We start from the raw sequence: 26,653 nt of genomic DNA, 5'->3' as shown, positions 1-26,653 counted from the left end.
CGGAGCTGTTCCGCTCTTCCGCAGGGACGCGTGAATTAAACGCGCTCTGTCTTTGCGTGGTGCCGTGAGGTCATTCTGCTTACTGGCGCTTCTCTAAAGTAATGAAAGGTTGACATCGAGTACTTGTGAGAGGGCTTGGCTTTACCTGAGGCTTTGGCAGATCTGCAAATTGGGACTTGCCCAAATACCCCGCATGCGTGCCTAGCATAAACACGGCATGCAGAAGTCAAAGTAGTGATGTTTGGAGTTTAGTCCTCCTCTAGTGGTTTGTAAATCACGCCTTGGTTTGTAAGCTTAGTAGTGCTTTTAATATTAATTTTAATTCGTTGTCTGTAATAGAATAATCTTTTCGGTATCTCCCTAGGAGGAAGGAATGAGAATTTTGTCTTATGGCTGCTCCAGGAAAGGTGGCAGCTTTCCGTCTGCCTCCCCTGCCAACTATTGGAGAGATTATTAAACTCTTTCGCCTTAAAGCACTGAAACAGCTTTCCCAGAACTTTCTACTGGATTTGCGATTGACAGGTTAAATATTTTATTCTAATATTTTTAGCTAACATTGAATATGTATCACAGTTTTTGTCAGAATCCAGAATATAGCTAAAGATACGATGTTTGCACAATGGCATTTGTCGGAGTAATGGCAGCTCAATGGTAAACCTTTATAATGAAGACCTCTTCTAAAACTATATTCCTAAATTAAATATGGGTTATTGACTGAAATACAAAAAATCAAAACTAAAGTAGTACTTGTATCATTTGGGTACTATTTTCTTTTATAAGTTTGACTTAAAAATCAGCATTTTTTTTTCAGATTATTCTGTATCGTAGAAAGTATGTGACACATCGAGCAGTTTAGAGTTTGCTCTGTGCTGTAGATAGGAGAGTCATTTGTCTCAGTTTATCAGATGTGTAGCTTTTTTGAACCAGTTGCATTGTTCTGAGCAATTCAGTTTTTCCAGCTTTGTGTCAGCAGTGGGTGACAAAGCTGGCACTGTTCTGTGAGTTGGGGTGGGTGTCTTCACTTGCACAGTGGTGGCTAGATTTTGCATTTAGAAGTGCAGTGCAGTTCCATGTAGCTAATGATTTGATTTTTTTTTGACAATTCAGACTGGTAAAAATTCAGAACATGAAACTCAGTTCCACTTCCTGAGCAACCAGACTCCTACCCCGGTATAAAGATGTCTGCATGCCCTTAGTAGAGCTTTACATGCAGACAGGTCTTTAGATATTTTTTATTGCAAACATAAGAGATCATGGACTGAGCAGCATAATTTCTGTCAGTGTCTTCTTTAGTGTCTGTAATACTTCCTAATGTTGTATCATTTCACTTACATATTGGTATTCCTTCCTCACCTTTCAACTGCCCTGTTTTCTATAGCTACCAGTTGCCTGTGTTCCAGCTCTTCATTTAGTCCAGTTTCTCTCTCATAAAATTGCTCTGTACATAATATAATCTTCAAAGAGGTTTACTGTATCTTTCTTACTTCTTAAATTGCCTTGAAATAGAGGTGCTGTAGTGAAATACCTTTATAAAGGACAAGTAGTGAGACTTTAGGATTTTGGACGCAAGTGCTTGCTTGCAGCACAGTAGTACTGCTAGTGTACAGATGAGTGATATTCTCTTTTTATAGGATTCTGTAATGAGCCCAATAAATGCTAAAGACATAAAACTAAAAATAGCTTTTTTTTTTTTAAATAGCTCAGTATATCTTGTAATATGGAGCAAATCTGAATTCTGTGCAGTCTGGTGGGTACGTGATGATTTAACTGGGATGTGTCACTGTTTATGTCTGTTCTAAGATAAGAATGCTTGTGCTTGTAACAGTAAACAATGAGGTTATCTTGGTGAGCTGAATCTCCTGGAAAATAAAGGCTTTGTATCGTCTTTGTGTCTTGCAGACAAGATAGTGAAACAGGCTGGTGAGCTGAAGAATGCCCATGTTTGCGAGGTGGGCCCTGGGCCAGGAGGAATTACCAGGTCCATTCTCAGTGCTGGTGTTGAACAGCTCCTGTTAATTGAAAAAGATGCTCGATTTATTCCAGGATTGCAGGTACCAACTGGAGAATACAACCACAGCATTGAATAAGAACATTCTGAGAACTTAGAGAGATTACAGGTGTCTTGTTGGAGTCTCAGCACTGAAAATAGGTTTGGTTCTATGGCGGAAACCAGAGCAATAATTTTCTTGAAGATACACTGTATGACAATTCATTGTTCCTGCTTTCTCATAGGCCCTTTAGGACCTTTTCCTGCAACTGAGTTACAGGAAGGCTTGTTGGTTTTGTGGGGTTTTTTTCAGGCTGAGACATTTCAGGTGCATTTCATCATGCTGGTGAAATCATAATTTGAAGGCTGAATGTAATGTCCTTACATGTGGTCTCATATTTCATTTTAATCCTAATAATTATACTTTATAACATTGAGAAGGCATGTCTCCAGTTAATACAGTCAATGTTAGTTAACATCCAGGTAGAGAAGAATAAAGCAAGCATCTATATTACATTTTCAAAAAAAACACTCTTAAGCTTTTCTTCCTTTCTTTTAAAGTTGGTATAAGTTCACAAATCATTTTACCATTTTCAAATGCTATCTACTTGTGTTGCTGGATGTTTATGGAATTTGGCTGTATAAATCCAGCAAGAAAAATAGAATTAAAAAATCTTAAAATTTGACTGTTTTCTTATGTCTCTGCAATCTCAAAGCAATTCAAAGGGCTTTCCTTAAATTGTACTGTGTCTTTTTCAGTAAATCAGCAGTGAAAATAAATAAGTAGTTCACTTGAGAACTGCTATTATCTCTTTATATGATAAAAATAATATAAGGTATGAATGAAACTGCTTATACCCTGAAACTTGAATGCTCACGTAATTCAGTCGTTGGGGGGTTAGCCATTAATAACATAAAATATGCCCTATTGGTCCTATGAAATGTGAAACCATGTTTTTAATTGAGTGGGGGCAATCAGTAGTTTTGCTTTAGATTTTGAGAACTGGTTTAGGGCTGGGGCGAATTTGAGGTCAAATGACGCTTGTTTTAGTTAAGAGAGCTTTTTAAGTGCTTGGATGTTTTTTTTCTGATCTTCCAAAATGTGTCCTCTGCAACAGTTTTATCTGAATAAAAGTATACTTCTCGGCATCTAAAATGAGCTTTTGGTATGTAATTATCTCTACTGTTCAAGTGCCATAATGTTAGTCATTATTTTTAATTGCCAATCTCCTCAGAGTAGAAGTGAATGTCTGAATGAGGTTATTGAATGTAGAGGTGGTATAACTCAGTAACAGCGGATGTGAATGAGCAAGAAATGTGTTGCAGCCATTAGTGTTCAATTTGGTATTGCTTTTTTTCCATACAAATAAGATACATAACGGTGAATCTTTCTTTTCTAATAATATGGGTTGTAATAATTTTTCTGGTTTCCCAAGCAAGCTATCAAAACTCATGCTCATAAAATGGTTGAGATTTGAATAAGGGGAAATGTCAGAGATGAAAATAACAACTGGGGACTATTACTTTAAAATGTCTCTTAGATACTTTTGAAATCGCTGATGTAAAGCATGCAGCATTTTTCTGTTTTTCAATCTGTGATGTCTCACAAAACTGAAGCAGGGATATTCTTTACTGCAGAACTGAAATACAGTGAAGAACATATGTGTACTGAGTTAAAGTTTACACCAGCTGAGCATCTGTCAGTTCTGTCTCAGTCATAAAGAATCCCAACCTCTCTATGCCATATGCCCTAATAGTTTTTAGGCTAGAAAGATAAAGAGAGAAAGGGAGCAAGAGAGTATATTGAATATTAAGTTATTCCAAGAACACCATTTCATGTTTTGAACTATGCCCCTTATGCTTCCTTTGTGCCCTTTTGTGTGTGAAGAATGAGAGTATCTGTATGATGGGACACTCTTGGCTGGTGTCCTTGATGCACAGCAGCTCCTGGAGCTGTGTTAGCTGCACACATTTTCCCTTCAAATGAAAAAGGCTTCACAGGGTTTCCAAGTCTTTATTTCAAATTAGAAAAATAAGACAATGATTTTCTGGTCACAAATTAAATGCAATTCCCAGTTATGTAAAGTGTATTACTCAGCAGCCCCTAAACTCAATCTTGATAAGAAAACTGTTATTAGCAAATGACACTATTTTCTAACTTTATTAATCTTACATTATCTTTCAGCATAATCCTGCTAGAGCATTTATAACAGCTTCAAAGAAAGGTTTGACAAACCATGGCAGATTAGTGAATTTGTATGTCATATAATTGCTAGTGTAATGCTGAAAAGTCCATTAAGTGGTTTGGAATTGAGATTAGTTTTATTTTTTCTGTTTGGAAATAATTGCACTTAAAACATGTCTGAACACTTGGTTTTTTTGTTAAGCTTTTATAGCTTACATAAAACTTAGCTGTTTTGATAATTAAAAACACTAAACTTTTACTCAAAAAAAATTCATGACAACATTATGTGAACAGTAGGAGAAAGCAGTATTTTCTTTTGGTTCAAAGAATTGTGAAAGCTCTTTGTGCCCCTGAGCATATAAACATCATTCAGATTGAAAATGGGACTAACAATGATGAGCAGTTTATTTTGGCAGTTAGGCCACTGACACTTAACTGTTTATGAATTTGGATTTCTGTGCAAAAGCAAAGTTGTTCTTTAAGCTATTTCTCATTATTGTCTTATAGGATCAATAGATATTTCCAAATGTCATCTTTGAAAAAGTCTCCACTGCTTTCAAATTGTGCTGTTTGTGCATAGTTTCACAGTGTAAGAGAAAAGATTAGTACAACATTAGAAAAGCTTAACTAATTTTGATTATGGGAACTGACAGCAGAAATGAAAGAATTGGTTGTCAAACTACAGCCAGTGCTCAGTTTGCATATCAGCCTTTATTAAATACTAGATAAGTTGTGCAAGTGGGCTGCAGAAGCTGACAATGGAGATGATTTTGTAATATCCAGGGAGATGGGAGATAGAAATTATTGAGATCTTCCCTGCTGCTAGATACTCCTTCCATCTTGTAAGTTGATTCCTTGTTTTTTAATGGTAAAAGTGTCAACTGCTACAGGGAATATTAAAAAAGAATCTCTTCCACATTTTTCGTGTAAAAGAAAAAAATTACTATTTCTTCAGCCTTGTATCACAAATGGCTGAAATTGGATAATAGGCCCTAAAGCTGTGGGGCAAACAGAATAAACAACATGAGCCCTTGTTTTCATAGGTAATCGATCTAAAAACCTTTCAAAACCTCTTGCTTACATTATTTCTTAAATCAGGTGAGGTCCTGCTAGTGACCTGGGACTTGTTAATTGTTGTTGTTGGTTTTTTCAAGCTTGAATTCTCTATCAAGAATTCTACATATGTGTATAGTTAAGTATTTACAGAATCACACATTAATCCATATCTAGTGTTTGCTTTTTGAAAGTAAATGCTTACTAATAGTGTTCTCAGTTTTACCTCCTACTGTGCTTTGTTATATATTGAAGATTAATATATAGCAATAGTTTGACTCCTGCAGTGGCTGAAACTGGAAATCAGTTTGGTTAACACTCACTGCTTGCTTGTTTACAAACAGATGCTATCTGAAGCAGCTCCAGGAAAAGTACGCATTGTTCATGGAGATATCCTGACCTATAAGATGGAGAAGGCGTTTCCAAAGCACTTAAAAAAGAACTGGGAGGATGGTTAGTGTTTGGATTTGGTTTACTTCATTTTTTAGGGCTTCTGAGTTAGTCTTAAATGGTGAAAAAATTGAAGTTCACTGAGTGTTGGTGTTGCTCTCTTCTGGTACATGTTGAAGATAAAGAGACAACTGTTTGGTTTTTTTTCCCTAGAGAAAACAGAGAACTTTCTTCCTTTTCTAATACAAAACAGTGGGATTTGTGTGACATTGATCTTGGTTTAAGCTGAGGAGCTTTGCAGTTATTAACCTTAGAGTGTCTTGACTGTACAGGAATGACTTCTGGAAAGCCTGAAAGGAGATCAAATGGTGCGCTTCCTGGCTTCTTCCTCTTTTTGAAGAAGTCAGAAAACACCACCGCCGCTGTTCCACTGAAGAAATTTCTGTAACTTGCTTCAAAACTTTTGGAAAACTTGCCTTCAAAAATTTTCTTTTCTCATTGCTTTGGTTTCAGCTAGATATCTTTGGCAAAAGTAGCATCTCATCAGGATTGTGGGTTTTTTGCCCTTTTTTTTTTTAAAGTGAGATTGCAATAGGGCACTATTTAACTTCCATTTCAAAACATGTAATACTATTAGATAAATCAGATATAACCTCCCAGTCCCCTTTTCCAAATGTATTAATATAAGGTGAAGTCACTCTTTGCAATGCCTGAAGAACAGTAAAGTGCCTTCTGACTTAGGACATAAAAGACCATGGCACATTATGTTCACCTAGAAAAATTGTATGTTGTATTTGCCTCATTGGAAAAGGTAAGTGCTTCACTGAACGAACTATGATAAAATGGACATGCGGGAGTGTAGTGCAGTTTTGAAAATTTACCTTGCTTGAACATAGAGTCACTATTTGGTTTTGAGCTGACCAATTAGAGGCAAGATAATTTTTTTCTGTATTATTGCCATATGGAAATCTCAAAAACTGTCAGGTTTCAAAAACCATCATCTCTGATAAATGTGTAATACCACAGGTAGACTAGAAATATTACAGCCTAGAAAGTGCTAATAGGTAAAGTGTGCCAGAAAACCAGCTTGAATTTGATATTGCCATCTCTTATTCATGTTATTAAACATTGTCATATCTAAGAAACAGCACACTGGATTTTGGGTTTTGCCCGATTCTGTTGCACTCCCGCTTAGACATAAGGATCCCTGCTCCTGAAATCCCTGTGTTGTGTTGTACAACCTGAACAGATACTGTTATGATGCATAACTGAAAAACAGGTTCCACTTTTTATTGCTAAGTCTTGTACTTTATTACCTTTTGATTTCAGAGGGCTCTATACAGAAGGAGAGCTCTTGTCCAGCGTGAGTTAGGTAGTTGATTTGAGGATTGTTAGGACTCAGTAAAATGCCTCTGGGAGGATGTGTTGGGCAAAAGTATGAGTCTGGCTAATTACTCTGTTCCTAATAGTCATAGTTTGAAATTACAGGAACTCTCTTGTGGTTTTACTGTTCTAGAGTAGCTTAGCTGGAATTTACTCATCAGCTGAAAATCATCTGAAAGCTACTGATTTGTTTAACTGTAAATGAGAACCAGACCTAACTACTTTTTTCCAAGTAAGTACTGAGAATAATAATGCAGTTTTGTCAGTGTAAGATGAATATAAATGGACAGGTATCATTTTGGTGTGGCATGATAAAAAATTGTTTCCATATTTTAAGTCTAGGTTGATGGGCATGTATCTTTCTTCGGTTTTATTTCTTGACAAAATCTTACCCAAAACTTTTTCACAGCTGTTTTTCTTTTGTCAAATGTCAACAGAACCACCAGATATACATATCATTGGGAATCTGCCCTTCAGTGTTTCAACTCCTCTAATCATCAAATGGCTTGAGAATGTTTCAAAAAGGGATGGACCTTTTATTTATGGCAGGACACAGATGACGCTGACTTTTCAAAAGGAAGTTGGGGAGGTAAAATTTTGGCATTTTTTCAATTTTGCATATTGTTAATAGGCAATCTTGTTTAAAGCTACAAACCCTGTCTTAGTTGACTTTGAAAAGAGAGAAAAAGGTTAGTTCAGTTTTTAGTTTATGTGGTTATAAATTATGAATTTTGATGTGTTAATTGTCTACTCTGATCCTTTCACAAGAATGTAATTTTTTTTAATGTCTTATGCAGGGTTATATTTCATTAAGACACTCTTTCTGTTCTTTTTTGTAGTCTGATTTCTTTACATTAATAGATTGCACAGCACTATTCTGTTTTCAAATATGTTTATTCTCTCAGTCATTTGTGCAGTGCGTCATCAATCTGTTTTTCCTTACCTTTCATTCATCTCAAGAAATACACTTATATTTCTCTTTGTTCTCTTTAGTAGGATAATTTTTAAGAAACACCTTACTTAAAATAAGGAAAAATTGAAGGTTAGCATTATTTCCACTTGTGCTGAGGCACTTAAGACGCAGGGGGTGTTTCCCAAGACCATGGAAATCGGCATTGGCTTTCTTGAATGAGGCTTGATATTAGAACTATTAATGTGTTCTGCCATTCTTGTGTGTGTAAAAAGGCCTTTATTGACTTCTGTCACCCCAAGTCCAAGAGCAAATTGATGTTTTGCTTTGTATTAGTAGTCAAGGAAGGCCAGACTGATCTGCAGTGTAGTAGTGTTAATGTCAGATCAGTTGATATTAGGTTGACTTACTCCACAGTGCTCTCTGACTTAACAGTTTATTTCTATTGACATTGCATGAAACATATAAAACATAGAGAATGGAAAGCTTTTTTGCTTTGCAGTTATGGAAGCAGTCTGGCTTTTAACAAGCATCTCACTTGCATTTAGAGTGAAAAAAAGGAGTTGCACATCAGCCTGAAAAGGGAATTTCCCTCTTATTACTGCTGTGTTTGTCTGTGCAGCCTCAATGTATATGTTCTTTTAATTTTAATCCTTCAAAGTAAAAATTCAAATAGGAAAATTTTGCTGGTTTTTTTTTTTCTCTGTGAAAATTAGTAATAATTATATATGCAAGTGGAATGTCTACTGTCATTTTTTGGGTCAAAGAAAACCATACTGTGCCATCATTGCCCTAACCTTGCAATCAAGATTGAAGAAGTATTTCCAGTAGGTGGCTCTAAAGAACACTAGGGACAAACATTTGGTATGAAATAAACCAGATTTCTTAATTCAGTTCTGGGCTCATTTGGTTTCAGGCATTACAGAATCCAGGTCTGTTTCTCAGAAGGCCTTCATGTCAGGTGAGATTAGGCCTTGTTACAGAACAAGGCTAATGGACTGTGATTTAAAATGCAGAGTGATGATAGGTAAGATGCATAGTTTTGTGACAGCAAAAATTCACCTAACGCTGTGAGAGCAGTGTTAGGTGCTTTACATTGCTGTACCCAGCTGCATATGTCAATGGTGGCATGCAGATTACAGTTCTTTTGCACCCAGTATAGCTCAGTTAGGTGCAAAATACCATGCACACTTAAGCTCTTGTACTTAAAAACTGAGGAGTTAGAAACACTCGGAAATGGAGTATGTTGTTCAAGGTCATGCAGTGAAACAGTGTTAATTGTTGAGTTTACATTTTGCGATCTCTTGAGTCTTCTTCAGCACAGGTCTTCTTCAAAGACAAAATTGTTCATGGTTTTTTGTTTGCATTTCCATTATGGGTTTGAAAAGAAATTGTTTTAAAGGTACTATTTTATTTTATGATTAGGAGAAAAGACACAGAGCCATTGTTCTTTCTCCTGTCCCTCTGGAGTTCCTAAAGGTAACCAGTGTAAATTGTTGTGTACAGGCGCAGTCAGTTATCAGGAAAGAGAGAACAGTGTAATGCAGATAATAGAGAATTGCTACTGGTATCTTGTGTATCTCTGGATTTATAGTCTTGATAGGGGAATTTGGTGTCCTTCCTGGATGTTTCTAAGCTAAGAGCCTAAATATCAAAGAAAGTCTGTGTATATGTCATAAGCTCAGTGAAAGGATAAGATGCATCATGGAATGAAGTGATGTGCTTTAAAATTAGTTAGGACAACTTGATGTTAACAATTAGAAAGTGAAGCAATGTACTCTTTTATTAATGGTCAGACTTTGTTTTGCCAGTATAACAGAGAAGTAAATAGCTTTGCCTTTTCTTGCTCTTTGTATTTTCCTGCTTTTCTGTTTCCTTGTAGCACAGCAATGTTGGTGTGAGTTATGTCACTAGACACCTACTACTGCAGCCCACTGTGTTCTGATATGATATAAATAAATTGATTAAAGCTGATGACAACCAGCAGTTATTTTATATGCTGAATCTAAGGCCTGTTAAGGAAGATAAGGCCAAATACCTACATCTGTAAAAATAGCACTTTTGAGTGTCAAGCAGATAATTTTATTACTTTGTAGTTTAAATTTGTAAAATTCCTATTCACTTTGTGGATAAGAATTTATGCTTTATCCCAAATTCTTCAGTGCTTTATGTCAAATCTGTTATCCTGGGCCAGGTTCTTGCAGCCCACTTACTCTAAAATTGATCTGTTGCTAAAGAACAGGGAGTAATGGTTTTAAAACAAAAGAAGGCAGATTTCGACGTAAGGAAGTAATTTTTTACAATGAGGGTAGTGAAACACTACAGCAGGCTGCCAAGAGATGGGGTGGATGCCCTATCCCTGGAAACCTTCAAGGTCAGGCAGGGCAGGTCTCTGAGCAAGCTGACCTAGCTGTGCCTGTCCCTGCCCATGGCTGGGGGTTTGTCTGGCTGATCCATGCATGGGTGCTGTACACTAGTGTGTTCCTGCTGCTGTGGTTGAAGTGGTTTAAGATGTTACAATCCAGATGTTAAGTTATCCCTTCTGTAATTGAGAAGCAGGAGCTTACTGCCTGAGACTTGCTAGTTGGTTTGGGAGAAGTAAAGATAGGTTTGTTTGAATTGGCACTGGAAGTACTGCTACAAGTGTTGCCATTAGGTCAGTTTCATTTCCACTGCAGAGTTTACGGAAGTGCGTGTCAGATTGCATTGTTAGACTTTGCAGTCTCGGTTTTTTTTAGAGAATGTTAATTTCCTCTGACACAACACTGAAGGTAGCTTTAAATGCTGGCATAGGCAAAAAGAATCTCTTACTATTCTTTCAAAAAAGTTATTGAAAAGTATTTATTTGCTCCATGCTGAACTGCCTTTAGGAAGAGTTGTTTGAAAAAATGTGAAACTTCAGAAACTGGTTTAACTTTTCGTTTTCAGGCATAAATTTAATAAGCATGGCAGCATTTTATGAGTAGGCTTTTCATATGGAGCTACATGCTGTACAAATATTACCAGGTATGCAAATCAGTTTGTTTTTTTTTTATTGAGGTGTTGGTAAATAAGAACATGAATCATCATGATTCTGTTTTTGCATGTTAGGGAAATGACTTCTGTAATTTGAGACTTGTTTTACAAGATGCTTTATTTGTTTCACTTATGTTTGTGCAAACAAAACACAGTAAAATGTGTTTCTTGCCAGGTCACAAAAGCATAGGAAACCTCTGTCCAGGCTACTATTTTGTAAAAAGAATCATGGGAAAATCAAAGGATACTTAAATTGAGTTTTAAGTATTAAATGCTCTTGCTGTTAGACATTCTGAATTTATGTAAAGTAGACCTAGCTTCCTGGCAAATATTGTAAGAGTAGACCAGTTAATTATGAAGAACTTTGGGTTTCTAGCCGATCTTGAGTTTATGGAGCTTTGTTTCATCTTGAAGAAGAAAAAAAGTAATAATATTTTATACAGAAACATTGGAGGGAAAGGATTGTGAGAGTAAGTACTGTCACCTGGTGTTAGGTTTGTTTTGAATCCTGCAGTCAGAATAGTTTTAGTTTTCTCTTGTAGCCATAAAAAATTTTGACATTCATTTAGATCTGCAGAATTTCTAGGAATTCTTTTTCACGTGCGTTTGATTGCAGGACTGAGGTTGTAAATCAGTGTGGTATCTTAGTGAAACGCTGCCATATTGGAGAAGAAAATTTCCGATTAACTGAGCAGGCAATTTGATACAAGTTTTTAATGATTAACTGGTGTCTTTTTCTTAAATTTGATTATACTGAAAATCAAGCTTTAATACAACTGGTGACTTGGTCAGTTCAGTATCGCTGAGGTACATGTTTTGATTTTCCCCTAGAGACTCACCGCTAATCCGGGAAGTAACCAACGCAGCAGACTGTCCATCATGGCTCAGCATCTCTGCACTGTGGAAAACTGTTTCATAATTCCAGGTCAAGCCTTTGTTCCAAAGCCAGAGGTAGGTTTTCCTGTATTTATTTGTGGGTTTTGTTAATATGTCAGTCAAGCAATGTATCTTATTTTCACTAAGGAACATTGCTGGCTGCACTATTTGAACATCTTCGTATTACGAAGTGGAGTGATGTGAAATTCATGTATTCATGTAAATGAGGCATGCTGATTCTGAGAAAGTGCCTTTTTTTTTTTTTTTTTTTTTTGTTCCTCAGAACTTGGCTTTGACCTTCAAGCCTATCTGCAAGGTCAGCATACTTTTTTGGGTGTTCTGTTTTTGGGTGTTCTGGAGAGGGAGGTTAGGATTTAATGTCAGGATAGTCTGCTAGGATTGGAGTATTTTTCGAAAGGCTGCTATTTTACCATATGAATTTATAAGCAGTTTGGGAGTTTGTCTTAAGAATTTGATGGGTCTTTGAAAAACTGTGATAAGAAAAGCTTTTCATTTGTCACCTTTGTCAAACATCTCTAATTCTACCATGTCTATAATCTTTATGTTTCACCCCAGTCAGCTTTAGCATATTTTACTCCCTCCTATTTGCTACAGCACTTTGTCAGCTGTATCCCACTGATTGTTTAAAAAAGTAACAATCTTTTCTCCCTCTTATGTGTTCTTGAGTGAGTAAAGAAAAATCTCTTTGTTGTCTTCTTATCTACTGCCACTGGTTTTTATTAATAGCCATTATGAGTACAGGAATAAAACTTTAAGAAATAATTCCATATTTTAGACAAGAAGCTAGTTTTGTTTTGGTTTAGATTTTTTGGTAAAAATTTGTGCCTGACTTTAAGTGATTTCATGTGGAAATTATAGGCTTATAGAAGTATATAGGGTTGCAAAGAAGGTAATTTAGTACCATTCCCCTGCAATGAGCGGGAACATCTTCAACTACATGACATTGCTTGGAGCTCTGTCCAATGTGATCTTGAATGTTTCCAGGGATGGGGCATCCACCATCTCTCTGGGCAACATGTCTGTGTTTTACCAGCCTCATTGTAAAAAGCTTCTTCCTTGTATCTAATTTAAATCAGCTCTCTGGGAGTTTAAAACCATTACTACTTGTCCTGTCAAACTGCTGTTCTGTTTCAGAAGTGAACTTGCAGCTTCTAAAAGTTCCTCTTAAATTGGTTGGTTCAGCTGTTCATTACATCTCCCTTCCCCTTTATCAGTCTCTCTCTCTTGGTCCTTTTTACTTTTCTGGCATATCTCTTGAGAACTTTAGAAGGTAATTTTCTCATTTATCACAATGAATTTTAAGGCCTGTATCTGGGTATAATTCTGTTAAAATTCTTAAAATTCTGTTAGTATTTTTTGAGCAAGTAACTATTCAAACATGTTAAATTACAGAAATCTGTTGTGAAAGAAAATGACCGTGCTTAAGAAATCTCATTTTTTGCTTTGTGGTTTTAGCTTAGGTTTTTTTTTCCCCATAATAATTTCAGGATGCCCTCTCACTGTCAAATATGTGAAATAGTTTTAAGTAAGGCTAAAATTCCAGTTTTATGGTGAGGATTTTTCAGTGATGGGTACAACTTGAGTAGTAATAATGTTAATGTAGTTAAAAGTCTTGTGCAGACTGTGTCCCAGAACTGGGAAATTCTAACTGATATTTCCATTTTCCTGTACTGAAAAGGCTGTAGTTGACCAAGAGAGATAACACACAGAGTTATGACAAATATCTTAGTATAAACGCATCTTAGAGGGAGTTGGTGCTCTGTTGAATAAAAAATGCAGTACCACTTAAAAGCAGGCATATTTTTATGTAATGTATTTTTTGAGTTAAAACAAGTATTGCTTATATTGCAAAAGCAGAAAGTAGAATTCTTTCAGACAGGACTGGCACCTGTTTTCACTATTATTTTGTTTCCTTCACACACCTGTTGTAGACTGATCCTGTGTTTTGTCCTTGTTCTGCTGTAGACTGACGTGGTTTTAGATGCTACCTTTTCTCATAGAATCTGTTTTATTGGAAAGCCCTTGCAGTGTAGTGTGAATGAAATGGCTCCATCCTTGATTTTGGTTTCATAGCTATATGAAGTACATAGCTGTATGAAGAACTTTATATAAAGTTTCAGGAAGAAAAATTTGCAGTATATGTAACCAATGAACTTTTTGTTGTGCTCATGGTATGCTATTATTATCTTTTTCTTACACCCTCCTGTAAAAATGCCTCTTAAATCTGTTTGCAAAAAATTATAATCAACTCACATGGTAGTGATCACGGCTTAGTGTCATGTCAAACCCCTTTGTAAATGTGGAGATGCTTGTTTGTGAGAAGGAGTTGTTTACCTCATTTGCTCAATGCATGAATATTATTCAACACTTCTATGAGTGTTTAGACATAAAAATTTCTTGGTTAATGAGAATGATGCTACACAGAATTGTCTAGGAAAAAAAGAAATTGGTTTTTTGGTTATGATGAAGTCTTTGCAATTCTGCTTATAGTTGCATTAAAAATAGGACCAGTCAAGCCCCTTGATTAAAATATAGGAAACTCAAAATAGGTATGTAACAGTAGAATAAAGACAAGATGTAATGCCATTCTGTGTGTGAAAAATGAAGACTTTCTATGATTAAAGACTACTTACATCTTAAGTCCATAAAACAGTCCACTTTACCAAATGCTGTAATAAAACATCTTTTTCCTACATACCAAACATTTTATGTTTAGGCTCCTTTCACGGTCTTTTAGCAAATTTCAGACTAGTGCTGCAGGAAATGAAAGCTGTGTATAAATATGCAGAATAAGTAGCAGTTGATTTTTGAGACACTCATCCAGCATCACATTCCTAAATTTAAAGGCCTGTATCATAACCATTTTAATTATTGATTTGGTTCTCACTTAGGGAAGTATTTAGGTAGAACATACTTTGCCAATGACCAATAAAAAAAAAAAAATCTGTGTGGTGAAAGAAAAGGTTAAAGGATTTAAGGTAATCATTCAAAATAAGGCAGTTTAATGAAGCAGATGTCTCTTTATCACTGTTGTATAGTACATTTTACAGTAATAGAATACCTGGGAGTGGGCCTGGAACAGATACTACAGGAAAAATTAAAATGACTTAAAAAGTTCTTTCAGAAGGTCAGAAATGTAGAAGGCAGTAGGTGGTTACTGTGTTATTTGAGCTGTTAATAACTGCCTTTAGCAAGTGTAAGCCAGAATGTTTACAGATGTTTCTTGAACATAGATAATTTGGTTCTCCCCTGTTTGTTACAGTTTGCAGGTGTTTTCACAGTTATGGTTACATTTCTCTTGTTGTGTTGCTCCTCATCTCTAACATTCACTGTGTAGTGATAGATTAGTAGCAGTTGGTGACTGTCTAGCAGACTTTCCTGTAACAATAATAAATGAAGCCCGCAGCAGGTGGCAGTTTGGGGCAGGAGAGCTGGGTTTGGCAAGAGCTGAATGGTACTGCTGATCCTTCAGCCTGATATGCAGTGCAGCTAAAGTTTGGAGCCTTGAGCTTTTGTTGTGGATTTGTTTTGGTTGGTTGATTTATTTGTATTTTTTATTTTTTTGACAAAATCTAGTTACCAAGGCAATTTAGAATTGAAAATGAAAGGCAGATGTGTCCGTTTTTTAAAACCTTTGAATTGGGCTTCTTGAACAAATAGTTTGAGTTTTTTTCCTTGCATCATAAATAAAATCAAGATAAAAATGTAAAATACACTATAAAATGTCATATGCTATTGAAAGTCTGATTGACTAAACAGAAAACAGTTTTTAATCATCTTTGCTGTAACAAGACATTGATGCATAAATTGTAGTCAGTTATGTTTTAAAAATAGTTCTTTGTTCTTCAATAAGTGTAACTTGGGAAGTCAGAAAGAAGGGTTTGAAAAATCAACAAAATAAAGTACTCTTGTAGCAGGCAAATATCTTTTCTGACTCTTTCCTTTTTGTGGATGCCCCTATAAATGAAATACCTTGCATAAGCATAACTGTAACCCAGATACAGGAAAGATTAAGTGCTATGTTACACATTTGTTGAAATAAACAAACTACACTCAACACACAAAAAAAACCCTTGAATGAATAGAAGAATGGATAGAAGTTATTTATACATAGTCCTTCAGGCTGTAACCTGCGTTGCTCTCCTGCTCTGTGGATGGGAAATGGTGCTGCTTTGGAGGGTAAATCCATGCTCCTTGCTGCCTTTTAAAACAGGAAGAGCAGAAGATCACACCTGCGATAAGCAGAAACCCTGCTGAGATGAATCCAGTATAAACTGCTCCTCCCGGTTCATGTTTACTACTCTCTGGAATGGTCTGGTCCAGGAAATTTGAAATAATTTCTCTCGTGTACCAGCACGTTGGTACTAATCCAAAGATTCCTGCGAGAATGAAGCAGATTCCTCCAGCAAAACAAGCGTTATTTTTGCTGTCAGTGTCCCCTCCCAGCCTTGTGCATTTCATTCCGACTGTAGTGATGCAGATCCCAAAGGCCGATAGGATACACGACAGTACCATGGTGGTCCGTGCAGCCTGGATGTAGACGGGGAGAGAGAGAATGGAGTATTTCAGGGTACAGCTGAACATCCCAGTGCTGTACCATGTGCAGTCCATCCAGAGTCCTTGCATCTGTGTTATAGCTGTTATGATATTTGAGCCAACGTCTGCATTTACCTTCCAGTTTGGTAGCAAGGTGGCTGCGATATCCCCAAAAGCGCCAAACAAAGCCAGAATAAAAGCAAAGAACTGCAGGCTTGCTGATGCCATGATGGTTATCTTCTGTCACCTTTTGTCTGCCTTTTCTCTCGTGGAAATGAGTAACTGGGAGCTTCGTAGCCAAGCTGTGGCCGTCTGTGCAACAGGGAGGAAAGGGGGGGAGGAGAAGTTCGAGGGGGAAAGGAAAAGAAATCAGCAAACAAAAAGAGCTTGCATTTAAAATTAGAGCTATCTGAATGAATATCTGAATATGACCCTGCAGCAGCTGAGCTGCTGTACACAAGGTACTTGAACAGAGATGATGGCAAATGGACAGTGCTTTAGAATTGCTTGTAAAAAGGAGCTGCTGCCCTTTCATACATGATTGCAAGCCATCAAGCAAAACTTACTTTACTGCAGTTGGTTTTGGTAATAGCATACAAATTGCAGGCTTACTAGGCAAATGCACATTGTAAATGGAACACTAGAAAGTTGCAGTTAAAGTCATTGTGGTAGGAAAACACCCTGGTATAAAATATATTGTACTCTTCATGTACCTTGTTTAAGTGTGTTGATAGCTGTAGTCTGATGACTTTTTTATAACAGTGGGCACTGTTGTACTATCTCTTATTTGAATTATGATTAAAGGTAACCCCTTATTTCTGTTTTTTAAATATTATCTGTTCATATTTTTAATAAGTGTTACAAAATATCTTGGCTTTGGAGGAGGATAAAATGGAATTTAGTTATTGCATTTTCACAATTAGTCACCTGACTTTCCTTAATCAATATTTTATTTCATTTTTATTTAAATTTACCAGTCTTTTATTTTCACTTATTTACATTCCTTGACTTAGAGCAGTAGTATTTAGGAAGTCATAAGAGTGAATGTGATCTTCTTCTGCTTTTAAAATGTTTTTAATACTGGTACAAAACAGCGCATTTGTGGATGTGCCTTTTTCCGAATCAGTCACCTGTCTGAAATAATTTGTAAATTTGCCATTTGGCAAAACTGGCAGAAGTGGCAGTTTAAAAAAAGATAATTTAAAAAGCTCCTTGCTATTCTTTATGAAGAGTCCAGTTTTATTTGACAGATGAGAACATTTTGGGCAGTATGATAACTGTGCAGCTGGGAAGACAAAATGTTGATGTCACCTCAGCTGGACTGTTGGGATTGCAGATGCAGAACAGTGGATTGAAATCTCCGAGAGGAGGATTAGAAAGTGGTACCCTGCTTTGCCTTTTGCATGGGGCTGTATAATTGGCTGGTTTTGTCTTTTATCAGTGGTAGACAAAGGGCAGGCTTTTGTCTTAGAAAGCATGATCCAGACTTTCATTCTAAATATGTACAATGATATTAAAATTGGTCTTCGGTATTAGAACTTTTTTGAAAAGCCATAATAATAAGGCATAAAATTAAAATAAGGGGAATACAAAATATCTGTTGCATTGTACCCTTGTTTCAGTTCATTATGTATAAGACAAAAAGATTTTAATCAATATGTATTCTGTCAGTTTTTAGTGGCATTTCTGAACTAATTTATGTATTTATACTTTTTAAGTATAATACTGGTATTCTCTATTATAACATATATTATAATTCTCTATATTCTCTCTCTATATATAATTTATATATTTATACCCTAATCTTTTTATATTGTATTTATTTCAGGTAGTAGTTCAAGGATGTACTTACTCTGTCCAGCATATATATATTAAAAATGCTTAAAGTTAAGGTGAAAATATTAGCAGTTACTCATTGTTAAAACCTTATTTCAAAGACCTGCCTATTTTGAAATCCCTTCAGTTTGTTCAAGCTGGGAAGAGATGTTCTGGCAAATACATATCATTTGCTGTACCGGCCCATGGGAAAGATGGCTTAACTTCCTTTTACGGAAGGAACTGACAGATCTGGGTAGCTGTAAACTCATTCAAAAGCTCATTCAAAAACTCATTCATATTCTGAAAAAGATAATTAGTACTCTGAATCAGCCTTTTTCATTGCTTCCTTTTTAAAAATCAGTACATAAAAACACGCAAGCATAAACAAAAAATGCTGCAAATGGTAGCCATACATTATATTTAATGGGGTGAACCAAGTTAAAGGCATGATAAATTCAAGTATAAGCTCTACAGTTGTAATTAAAAATACAGTTATGTTTCATTTCTGTTTGTGTAGGACTTACTGCTGGTTGTGAGGTCTGAGTTTCTTCACTGTAGATGTCCTGGTAAATGCAGTTTCTCTTGATTGCAGCTATCCCTTCTCATATGAAACTGCATTGGCATGTATTAACAAAATTTCTTGGAATGTTGTTTTTTTTCTGTTCTCCACAGCAAGTGCATTACTGCTGTTTGTTCTCTCTCTTAGTTCCATCTACCCGAGAATAAAGGAGTACTTTGTTTAATGAGTTTTGTTTGAAAAACACTCAGTAAGGGAAAGCAAAGAGATTATGGAATAAAACAGACGGCGGCCCTTAGTCCTAAATACATAATGATATGCAGGTTCTATGATGGAAAGTGTGAGCAGTGATTAAATGGAGTAAAATCTTGAGAATCAAGAAACTGTAGACTTACAGACTAGGGGGAGAATCATTTACGTTGCACTGAGAGCCAGAGAGTTTTATTGTTTGTCAGTTGTTGTTTTTTTTTTTAATCACAGATAATCTTATTAGGAGTTTAAATTTCCTAGAAAAGAACGGTGCAATTTATTGTAATTTGTAATTGGAACAGCAGGACACTTCTATTTAACTGCAGGCTTTGCTTATCTGTTCCTAATAGCTTTAGCCTTCCATAGGTTATCCTCTAACTTGTTACCTTTGTGTAAGGCTGTATAAAAGAATAAGGGAATAAAGCTGCTGGTAAGGCTTCCATGGTAAATGCAGCACATCAGAGAAGTGGCCTTAACAAGCTGGTGTGAGAAATCAAGAAGTTGGGAGAAAGGTCCTGCTCATTGCAGCAGTGATATACTCACAGGTTCTGTACCTGGCTTTGGGTGCCTTGTGATTGTGTTTGTGAGCCTGGTGTGAATGGAGTTACTGCAGAGCTCTTCTTACACAGAAATAATTTTTATTAGTGTAGAGGGATAGTTGTTTTCTGCTGGAAGTGAGCCAAAAGTAAACTCTCATCAGAACAAGACTGCACTACAAGCTGCACATATCTGGTGTTAGACCTAACATTTGTTTGTAGTAGACAGATAAAATAGTACTGAATACTTGGATTGTGAAAGTGCTAGCTTAGAACTATCTCAGTATGATCTCAAGCAGTCTGTTTTAATGAAATTGTAATATATTCTGCTTCGGTTTTAGTTCCCTATGAGCAAATTACCTCTTGAGGAAAGGTTATATGTGGGTTTGCTTTTAATACAACCCTGTTGCAAGGTACATGCATTGCCCATTATGAGACCTTTGTTGTCAACAATTAGTAAAAATTGTCTCATTTAAGCTTATTCTGATTTAGTGTGTTGATTTCATTAGCAAGGCAGCAGACTTGTGTGAATTAAATTGTACTCTCTTATGTGTTCCTCCTACCCTACCAGAACATAAACCTTCATTGTACAGTTATACTAAAACAGTAAGGGGTGAATAATTGCTGTACTATTGACAATTTGGGATGTATCAGTTGAATGATTTTCGTATTCATTATTTTGTAAGACTTGAGTGTTATTTTGTAAATATTTCTAAAATACTTGGTTGGGTGAAAAGCATTACTATTAAAATTATCAATTCAACATGTGTATTTTAAGTGCTGTAATGTACTCTATTGGCTTTCATAATTCTACTCTCTATTTGATGCATATTAAAGCTATGGGGAAAATAGCATGTATGATTTTAAAGGAGTGGCCATTTACAAATGAAAAGCTTTCCCCTGTATCTGTTGCTATAGTAACCAAGCAGCTTTCCTGGGGTCCAAAGAAAACAGTGTCTATAATGGAACTGAGAAGTGCTGTGTTTTGTTTCAGAAGCAGAAATTATTGCCTACTGGCCTTGAGATCACAAATTTAGCTGTTTGGCTCTGAAGTTGTACGCTGTATCTAGATTATGTGCTTTTTTCTTCAGAAATTTTTGTTCAAGATGTGGCTTTAACTCCCAAAGAGCCCTCATTTCTCACTTACAAGCATTTCTGCAGAATTGAGGTGACTAGGTTATTCCACATGGTTGTTTTCTTACCCCTAATTTTGTGGGGGTAATACCTTGTTATATTTCCTGGCCAAAATGTAGATAAACATATGCATGTGCCCTTAGTATTTCTGTTGAAGGAGCTGATTGGACATGTGAACTATGTATTTGCTCTGTTCAAAAAGATTTTCTTCTACTCAATGTGAACACAAGTTTTTTTTTCTATGTGCCTGTGATCTTCCTGATAGGAGCAACCCATGGCAAAGGCAGATGCTCTGAACACTTGAGAAATTAAAAGTCTGCTTTGGGAAAAAATTTGTGTGTTTCACTGAAGATTCCATATGTCAAGTTTTTTTGTCACCTGATTTTTAAATAAGTTCTTGTGCTTCATATTTCAGTAATTTTAAGTATTTTTAACTCTAGCTTTCAGAGAAGGTGGACAACTAAAGAAAAATACTCCAGTAGTATATACTTGGGATCAGCAGTGCTAACACTGGAAACTTGCTGAGGGTTTTTTCTTCATCAGCGCCATTAATTGGTGTTTTCTTTCCTTTCTCTAGCTGGTATTTTTGATCAGCTTTGTAAGTTCTGTCTACATGAAAAACTGATATTGTTTGGATTTTACAATTCCTTTGAAATTTGTGTTGTAGAAGCATTTGTACTGGATAGATGTACTTAACAGCTGAGCTGTTCCCACAGAAAGAACGAAATGGATGGATGGTACCTTTGTGTAAGATTATGTCCACATCAGTGGTTGCTATGAGCAGTTTTGGTTGAAGCAGGAGGAGGAACACTTTCTTTTTGAAGTACTCTTGTGCTCTGGGTTATTTCGAACAATTGGTACACTGAGACTGTGGTTCAAGCAGCAGCTGTTCTTTGGTCTGATTGAGTCTCTTTTCTGTCAGAACTAGCACATGTGATGATAAATTCATGTTCTGTGAGTGCCAGTATTGACTGTCAGATCTTTTTAAAAAATTCATTGACTGCCTATCATTTTAGCAGACTTTTTAATAGGAGACTAAATATTTTTTAAAATCTGGCACTAAAAATTTTGTACAGTACTTGTACATATTTTACATATTTTCAATGTGCTCTTGCACAAAAATTTTTTCCTTTTTATTGTTGTTAATAATCTAGTTGGAAGATGATATGCATTATTCATTGTTGTGCCGACCTGGAATTTTATTCCAGCTCCTAATTTTTAGTACAGAAGTCTGAATTTAGAAAGTTTCTATGTAATACAGTGTCTCTATGATTGCATGACATACATATATTTACACACATACATATAAAAAACATTAAGTGTGTACATATTATTTAATTTTGTTCTCAGACACAGGACAAGTGACTATTCTGTGAACCAGTCTGATTTGAGAACTACAAAAGAATATATACAAGCTTATCTTCGTGGAATTGTTCAAACATAATTTTGGATGAACTGTGATACACAGTGTAAATACAGAGTTGTGTGGTCACTTAAACTGGGTGCACTTTTTTCTACCTGCCATTCCTTTAAATAGACTAGAACTCAATACATTGAAAGGCAATTCCTTAGCTTACATTTTAGAAAAGCCCTGAAGCAACGGAAAACATATAGGGAATGAGTTTGATTTCTAATTATAATACCAATTTTCTCCAGCTGCCCTTCAGCCTGTATATCAAATATTATCTAATTTGTGTATTATGTCAGAATTATCTTGTGGAAGGATCTGAAGACAGAAGTGCTAATTACTTTACAGATTACATGAAAGTTGTTCTAAATGGACGAAGCGCCATGGGGGTAAAAAGTACTAAGTACTGATGGCATGTGAACTAATTGGAAATATGTAGATAACTAAGACTAAAATTCTGTAGGGTCTTGAAAGCTAAGGCAAATCTTTCCATTCCATACCATGCACAGCTGGCTTACCTGCTGCAAGAATGCCTTCCTATATTGTGCCTGGTTGCTCATGCCTAGCCAGGTAACTCTAGAAGTAATGTGTCTCAGAAGAAGATGTCTACTCAAATTTATCTTTTCTATATAGGTGGATGTGGCTGTGGTGCATTTCACTCCATTGGTGCAACCAAAGATACAGCAGCCGTTTGAGCTGGTACAAAAGGTGGTTCAAAGTGTTTTTCAGTTTAGAAGAAAATACTGCTTCCGTGGAATTGAGTAAGTATTTTTAATGAAAACTTCCCCGGTAATGTTTTTGTAAATCAGCTATGCATTTAATTTTATTCTTCCAATTTTAAATTTGTTGTCATAGTTCATCAGATTTTTCTATTTCAGAAGGGTTTCTGGACACAAAAGTATGAGATTATTATCTACAGTATTTATGTAATAATTACTTAGGCATTTTTGTTAGTGCAGTTCAAGTTGTTAAAAATCACTAGAATAAAGTGGTCATCTTTTCAATAGTTTGTCTGTCTCAGAAATGAAAAAACCCCAACGCAACCACTAAAACTACAGAATGATTGGGTTAAAAAATGAAAGCATTAAAATCTGGAACCAAAGATGGCAGTGTGAGGAGAACATCATCTGTAGGAAATTTTACTTATTTGGGGATAATGTCAAAAGGTCAAATTTTTGTTTCTGTGCTTGACCTTTTATGGAGTTCTTACTAGCTTTTTAAAAATCCCAGTATCTTACTGAGGGAACTTATTAGGTTATCTGATGTGAGAAACCAAGGATCCTTTTTGCCAAGGATCCTGTTTAAACTCCAACATCGCCATGTGTCTGACTTACTATGGGCAGCCCCCAGAATTCAGCACTGTAGAACGTGTGACAGAGATGCTGTTATGACTGGAGGTATCTCCTGCAGCCTGGGCTTCCTGAATGTTGTTGGGCATAGTTTTGGCCCTGATGCAGTCTGGAATTAGGGTGGATACTACCCTACTGTACTTACAAGCCTTCTGTGTCACTGTTTTAAAGGTGAACAAAGAATTTTGCATCTAGTTTTGGGTTGTTGGGCTCTCTTTCCTTGAGGCTGTAAATGCCATTGATATGTGGGGTGCAGACATTGGATCTAAAATGTGTACAGATTTGTGTTAAAGTTTGAGTATGCATTTCAAAGTGTTTAGAAAATGAGGTGTCCAAACTCTAGACTGGTTTCTTTTTGACTTGCAGGGTGGTGGTGGGTTTCTTTCTTTTTTTATTTTTTCCCTACTGTGAAGGAATGGTTTCTCTTGACAATGCAAGCAAAAGGCACATGCAATCAGCCTATGTTATGTACAATATTGTTACCAAAGTTTAAAAAAAAACTTCCCAACTTCTGTGTAATCTCAAATTGCTAATAACTGCTTTACATTCTTTTGAGGCAAGGAGGGAGAAACTGAACTTTTGGACGTCACGTATTCCCCTAGCAGCTTATCGTACCATAGCCCTAGTGTGCAGCTAAGAAACACAATCCTCTTATTCTTTAGCTGACCTGAAAAAAACAGCAAATTTTGGTGTATAAAAAAGCTGTTAAGTTCATGATAAGGCTCTCTATCACACAGACTGTATAAAAACAACACAATAAAATCACTTCATATTTGTGGATGGATCCTGGGCTTTGAGATGTGAAATATAAGAGTGCACTATGAAGTCCATATTGTAGTTTGGGTTGAGGTTCATGACATTTATATGATGGTTCATAGTCTGTAAAAAAAGACTAGGTACACTTTGCTCCAGGTGTGTTTTTTAACTACAGAATCAAAGGAAAGAGGGATATTGAAATAAAAATTGACCCATTGCTGACCTAGATGGTGAACTAATGGGAACATTTTGACAAAGGTCTGAAGTAACATATACTACAAACAGGTATCCCAGAAGTTTCATTTTTCACTTGTAATTTTAAACCCCTTCTTAACTTTTGAAAATTGAGAAATGTTCATGAGTCATGTGCAGATTTTTCGCCTTTCTGGCCTATTTTAGACTGAGAACTACTGCTAATAAGAGCTGGTCCTTTCAATAGTTTGCACTGTGTAGTATGTATTTCTTTGTGTGACATTAAAAATCACTTACCTAATACTCTTCATGCAGACTTTGGGAACTTCTGAGAGTAAGGTGCTAATGCATCTAGCCCTGGAATAAATGTACTGATATGCCTATCTGTGAACAATGACAAAGCTGAAACCAAAATCTAGGACTGCTGCCACATTCTCCCACATTCTAAATATTAAGAAGTGAATGACAATTAAATGCTCCTTTCCTCTTTCTTGGCTTTTTTTTCTGATGTTAGAATTGGGGTATTAATGACAAGTGATAACTGTCTTTTCTATTGGAATGAAACAGTCTGGAAAAGGTCATATTTGTTTGAATCTGATTTGTTTTGTGCAGTTTAATCTGTTGTTGCTTTCTAAATATGAGGCTAATTCTAAGAAGGCTCTGTGCTTGCATCCAAAAGCTCTTTTTAATGTTAACAAATGCATGTGTTTAGACTACAAGGTATGTATGTGCTTTCCTATGGTGTCATAATTTGCATTTGCAGAAAAAGGACCTTTATATGTTTCCATTGCTCAGATTATGAGGTATGTTAAGAGTGCCAGAGCTAAAATAGCGACATAATTAATATAGGTTTATTATTAAATTCCACATTACTCCACATTTGCTGAAATTTTTCTTAACCCTGTATCTTTTAGGACCTTGTTTCCTGAAAATGGGCGCTTGAAAAGAACAGAACAGCTGATGATGACAGCAGATGTTGATCCAACTCTGCGTCCTTTTCAGCTGTCTATGTCACAGTTTAGAAACTTGTGCAATGCATACAGGAAAATGTGCGATGAAGACCCAAGCCTTTTTGTGTTCAACTACAGAGAAGAACTACGGCAAAAGAAGAAGACAAGAAGTTTACTTAGAAGTACTGGTCAACCTGAACAGACTGAAGAGGAAAATCAGCTGTAACAGCATAAGTCTAATTTTGTTTATTAGTTTTAACTCCTTGATCTACAGGTGTTGACTCAGTAAAAGAAGGTCACTCTTTCATATCTATGCAGATATGAAAGACCTACTTTTGAGAAAATGGTAGAGAGAGAGGGCATCTCTCTATTCCATTCAGCAGCAGACAAAAGGGAAAAGGCAATCCAGGTTTTTTTTACTTCAGGGGAATGGCTAGAACACATACAGAGAAACAAGGTACGTTGTAAGAAAGGTAATTAAGTTGCAATACTTCTGATATAATTGAATTTTGTATGAATGAAAGTGCTTTACTGAAATTGAAGAAAAATACTTTTCAGACATGACCACATAAGATGGTGTTTGGGTTTTTGTGCTTTTTTATCCTGGAACATCCTCCTGTGCAGAGTAATTTAAAAACCAGAAGCCAAGACTCTTATAAAATACACTCAAGTGACTGGCTTTACGGGAGGATAAAGTGCACCAATTGCCTCAAGGTCTGCTAATACTCTTCTCATTTATGCAGAAGCAAAGAATTTGGGATTTAAAGCTCCAACTACAGAAAAGCAGCACAATAAAAAGTAGAAAACATGGCTAAGTACAATACTTATTTGTCTTTTACTGTACAGGCTCATAGAGAAAATAAAAAATACGGTCAAATAAAAGATTACAGGCCAAGCTTTGTTTTTGTATTTACATGTATGTATAAAGTATAAACAGCATTGAAACATACAAAAATGAAACTTCTGCACTGTTGTGCACTAAAACATATTAAAATAACTTAATTGTGCTTTAAATAAAGCCAACATGAAAACCAAAGAAATAAAATGCCCAAGGTACTGAAAATTTCAGTTTGCAATGCTACTTTCCATTGTAAACCCCTCTGCCACTTACTAGCACCTTTTCCACATTACTTAAAATATTAATGAGGCCATCCCCAAGAAACACTACATCATCTTAATAAATGCTTGAAAGGGATGAACTAATTTACAAACCTGGGCCAACTTAATCTATTTTTGATCCACAATAAATTAAAATAACTTAAGAATCCTTTACAGCTGTTTTTGAGCAAAAATGTATTAGTGCACAAAATCAGATAGTAGTTTTCCTGCAGCTTCCATGAATTTACTAGTTTTAAAGCAAAATGTTTGTTGAATTTTATGTGAACTTC

General features: G+C 35.9%; 2 protein-coding genes across 4 annotated transcripts; one reads left to right on the top strand and one right to left on the bottom strand.

Annotated features, from left to right (window-relative positions):
* Positions 1 to 26,630, top strand: TFB1M (transcription factor B1, mitochondrial). Of its 3 annotated transcripts, none has more exons than XM_084201552.1 (8): positions 1 to 108; positions 365 to 522; positions 1,900 to 2,051; positions 5,570 to 5,678; positions 7,436 to 7,587; positions 11,755 to 11,874; positions 22,652 to 22,779; positions 25,230 to 26,630. In XM_084201552.1, exons 2-8 carry the CDS (start codon positions 390 to 392, stop codon positions 25,489 to 25,491), a joined length of 1,056 nt encoding a protein of 351 aa, XP_084057678.1. In that variant the 5' UTR covers positions 1 to 108; positions 365 to 389; the 3' UTR covers positions 25,492 to 26,630. The 3 variants fall into 3 exon arrangements, with proteins under 3 accessions (XP_084057678.1, XP_084057677.1, XP_084057679.1); XM_084201551.1 differs by having other exon boundaries at positions 10 to 98; XM_084201553.1 differs by having other exon boundaries at positions 15 to 69.
* CLDN20 (claudin 20) lies at positions 15,925 to 16,615 on the bottom strand (the record flags this gene model as incomplete). Its single annotated transcript, XM_084202761.1, has 1 exon — positions 15,925 to 16,615. The coding sequence occupies exon 1, from the start codon at positions 16,582 to 16,584 to the stop codon at positions 15,925 to 15,927; it is 660 nt and encodes a 219-aa protein (XP_084058887.1). The 5' UTR covers positions 16,585 to 16,615.
* Positions 26,631 to 26,653: the final 23 nt, after the last annotated feature.

Source organism: Fringilla coelebs (genome assembly GCF_963513975.1).
Source record: "Fringilla coelebs genome assembly, chromosome: 3".
NCBI lineage: Eukaryota > Metazoa > Chordata > Aves > Passeriformes > Fringillidae > Fringilla > Fringilla coelebs.
The sequence above is the reverse complement of the archived record's forward strand: the minus strand, read 5'-3'. Positions and strand labels throughout refer to the sequence as shown.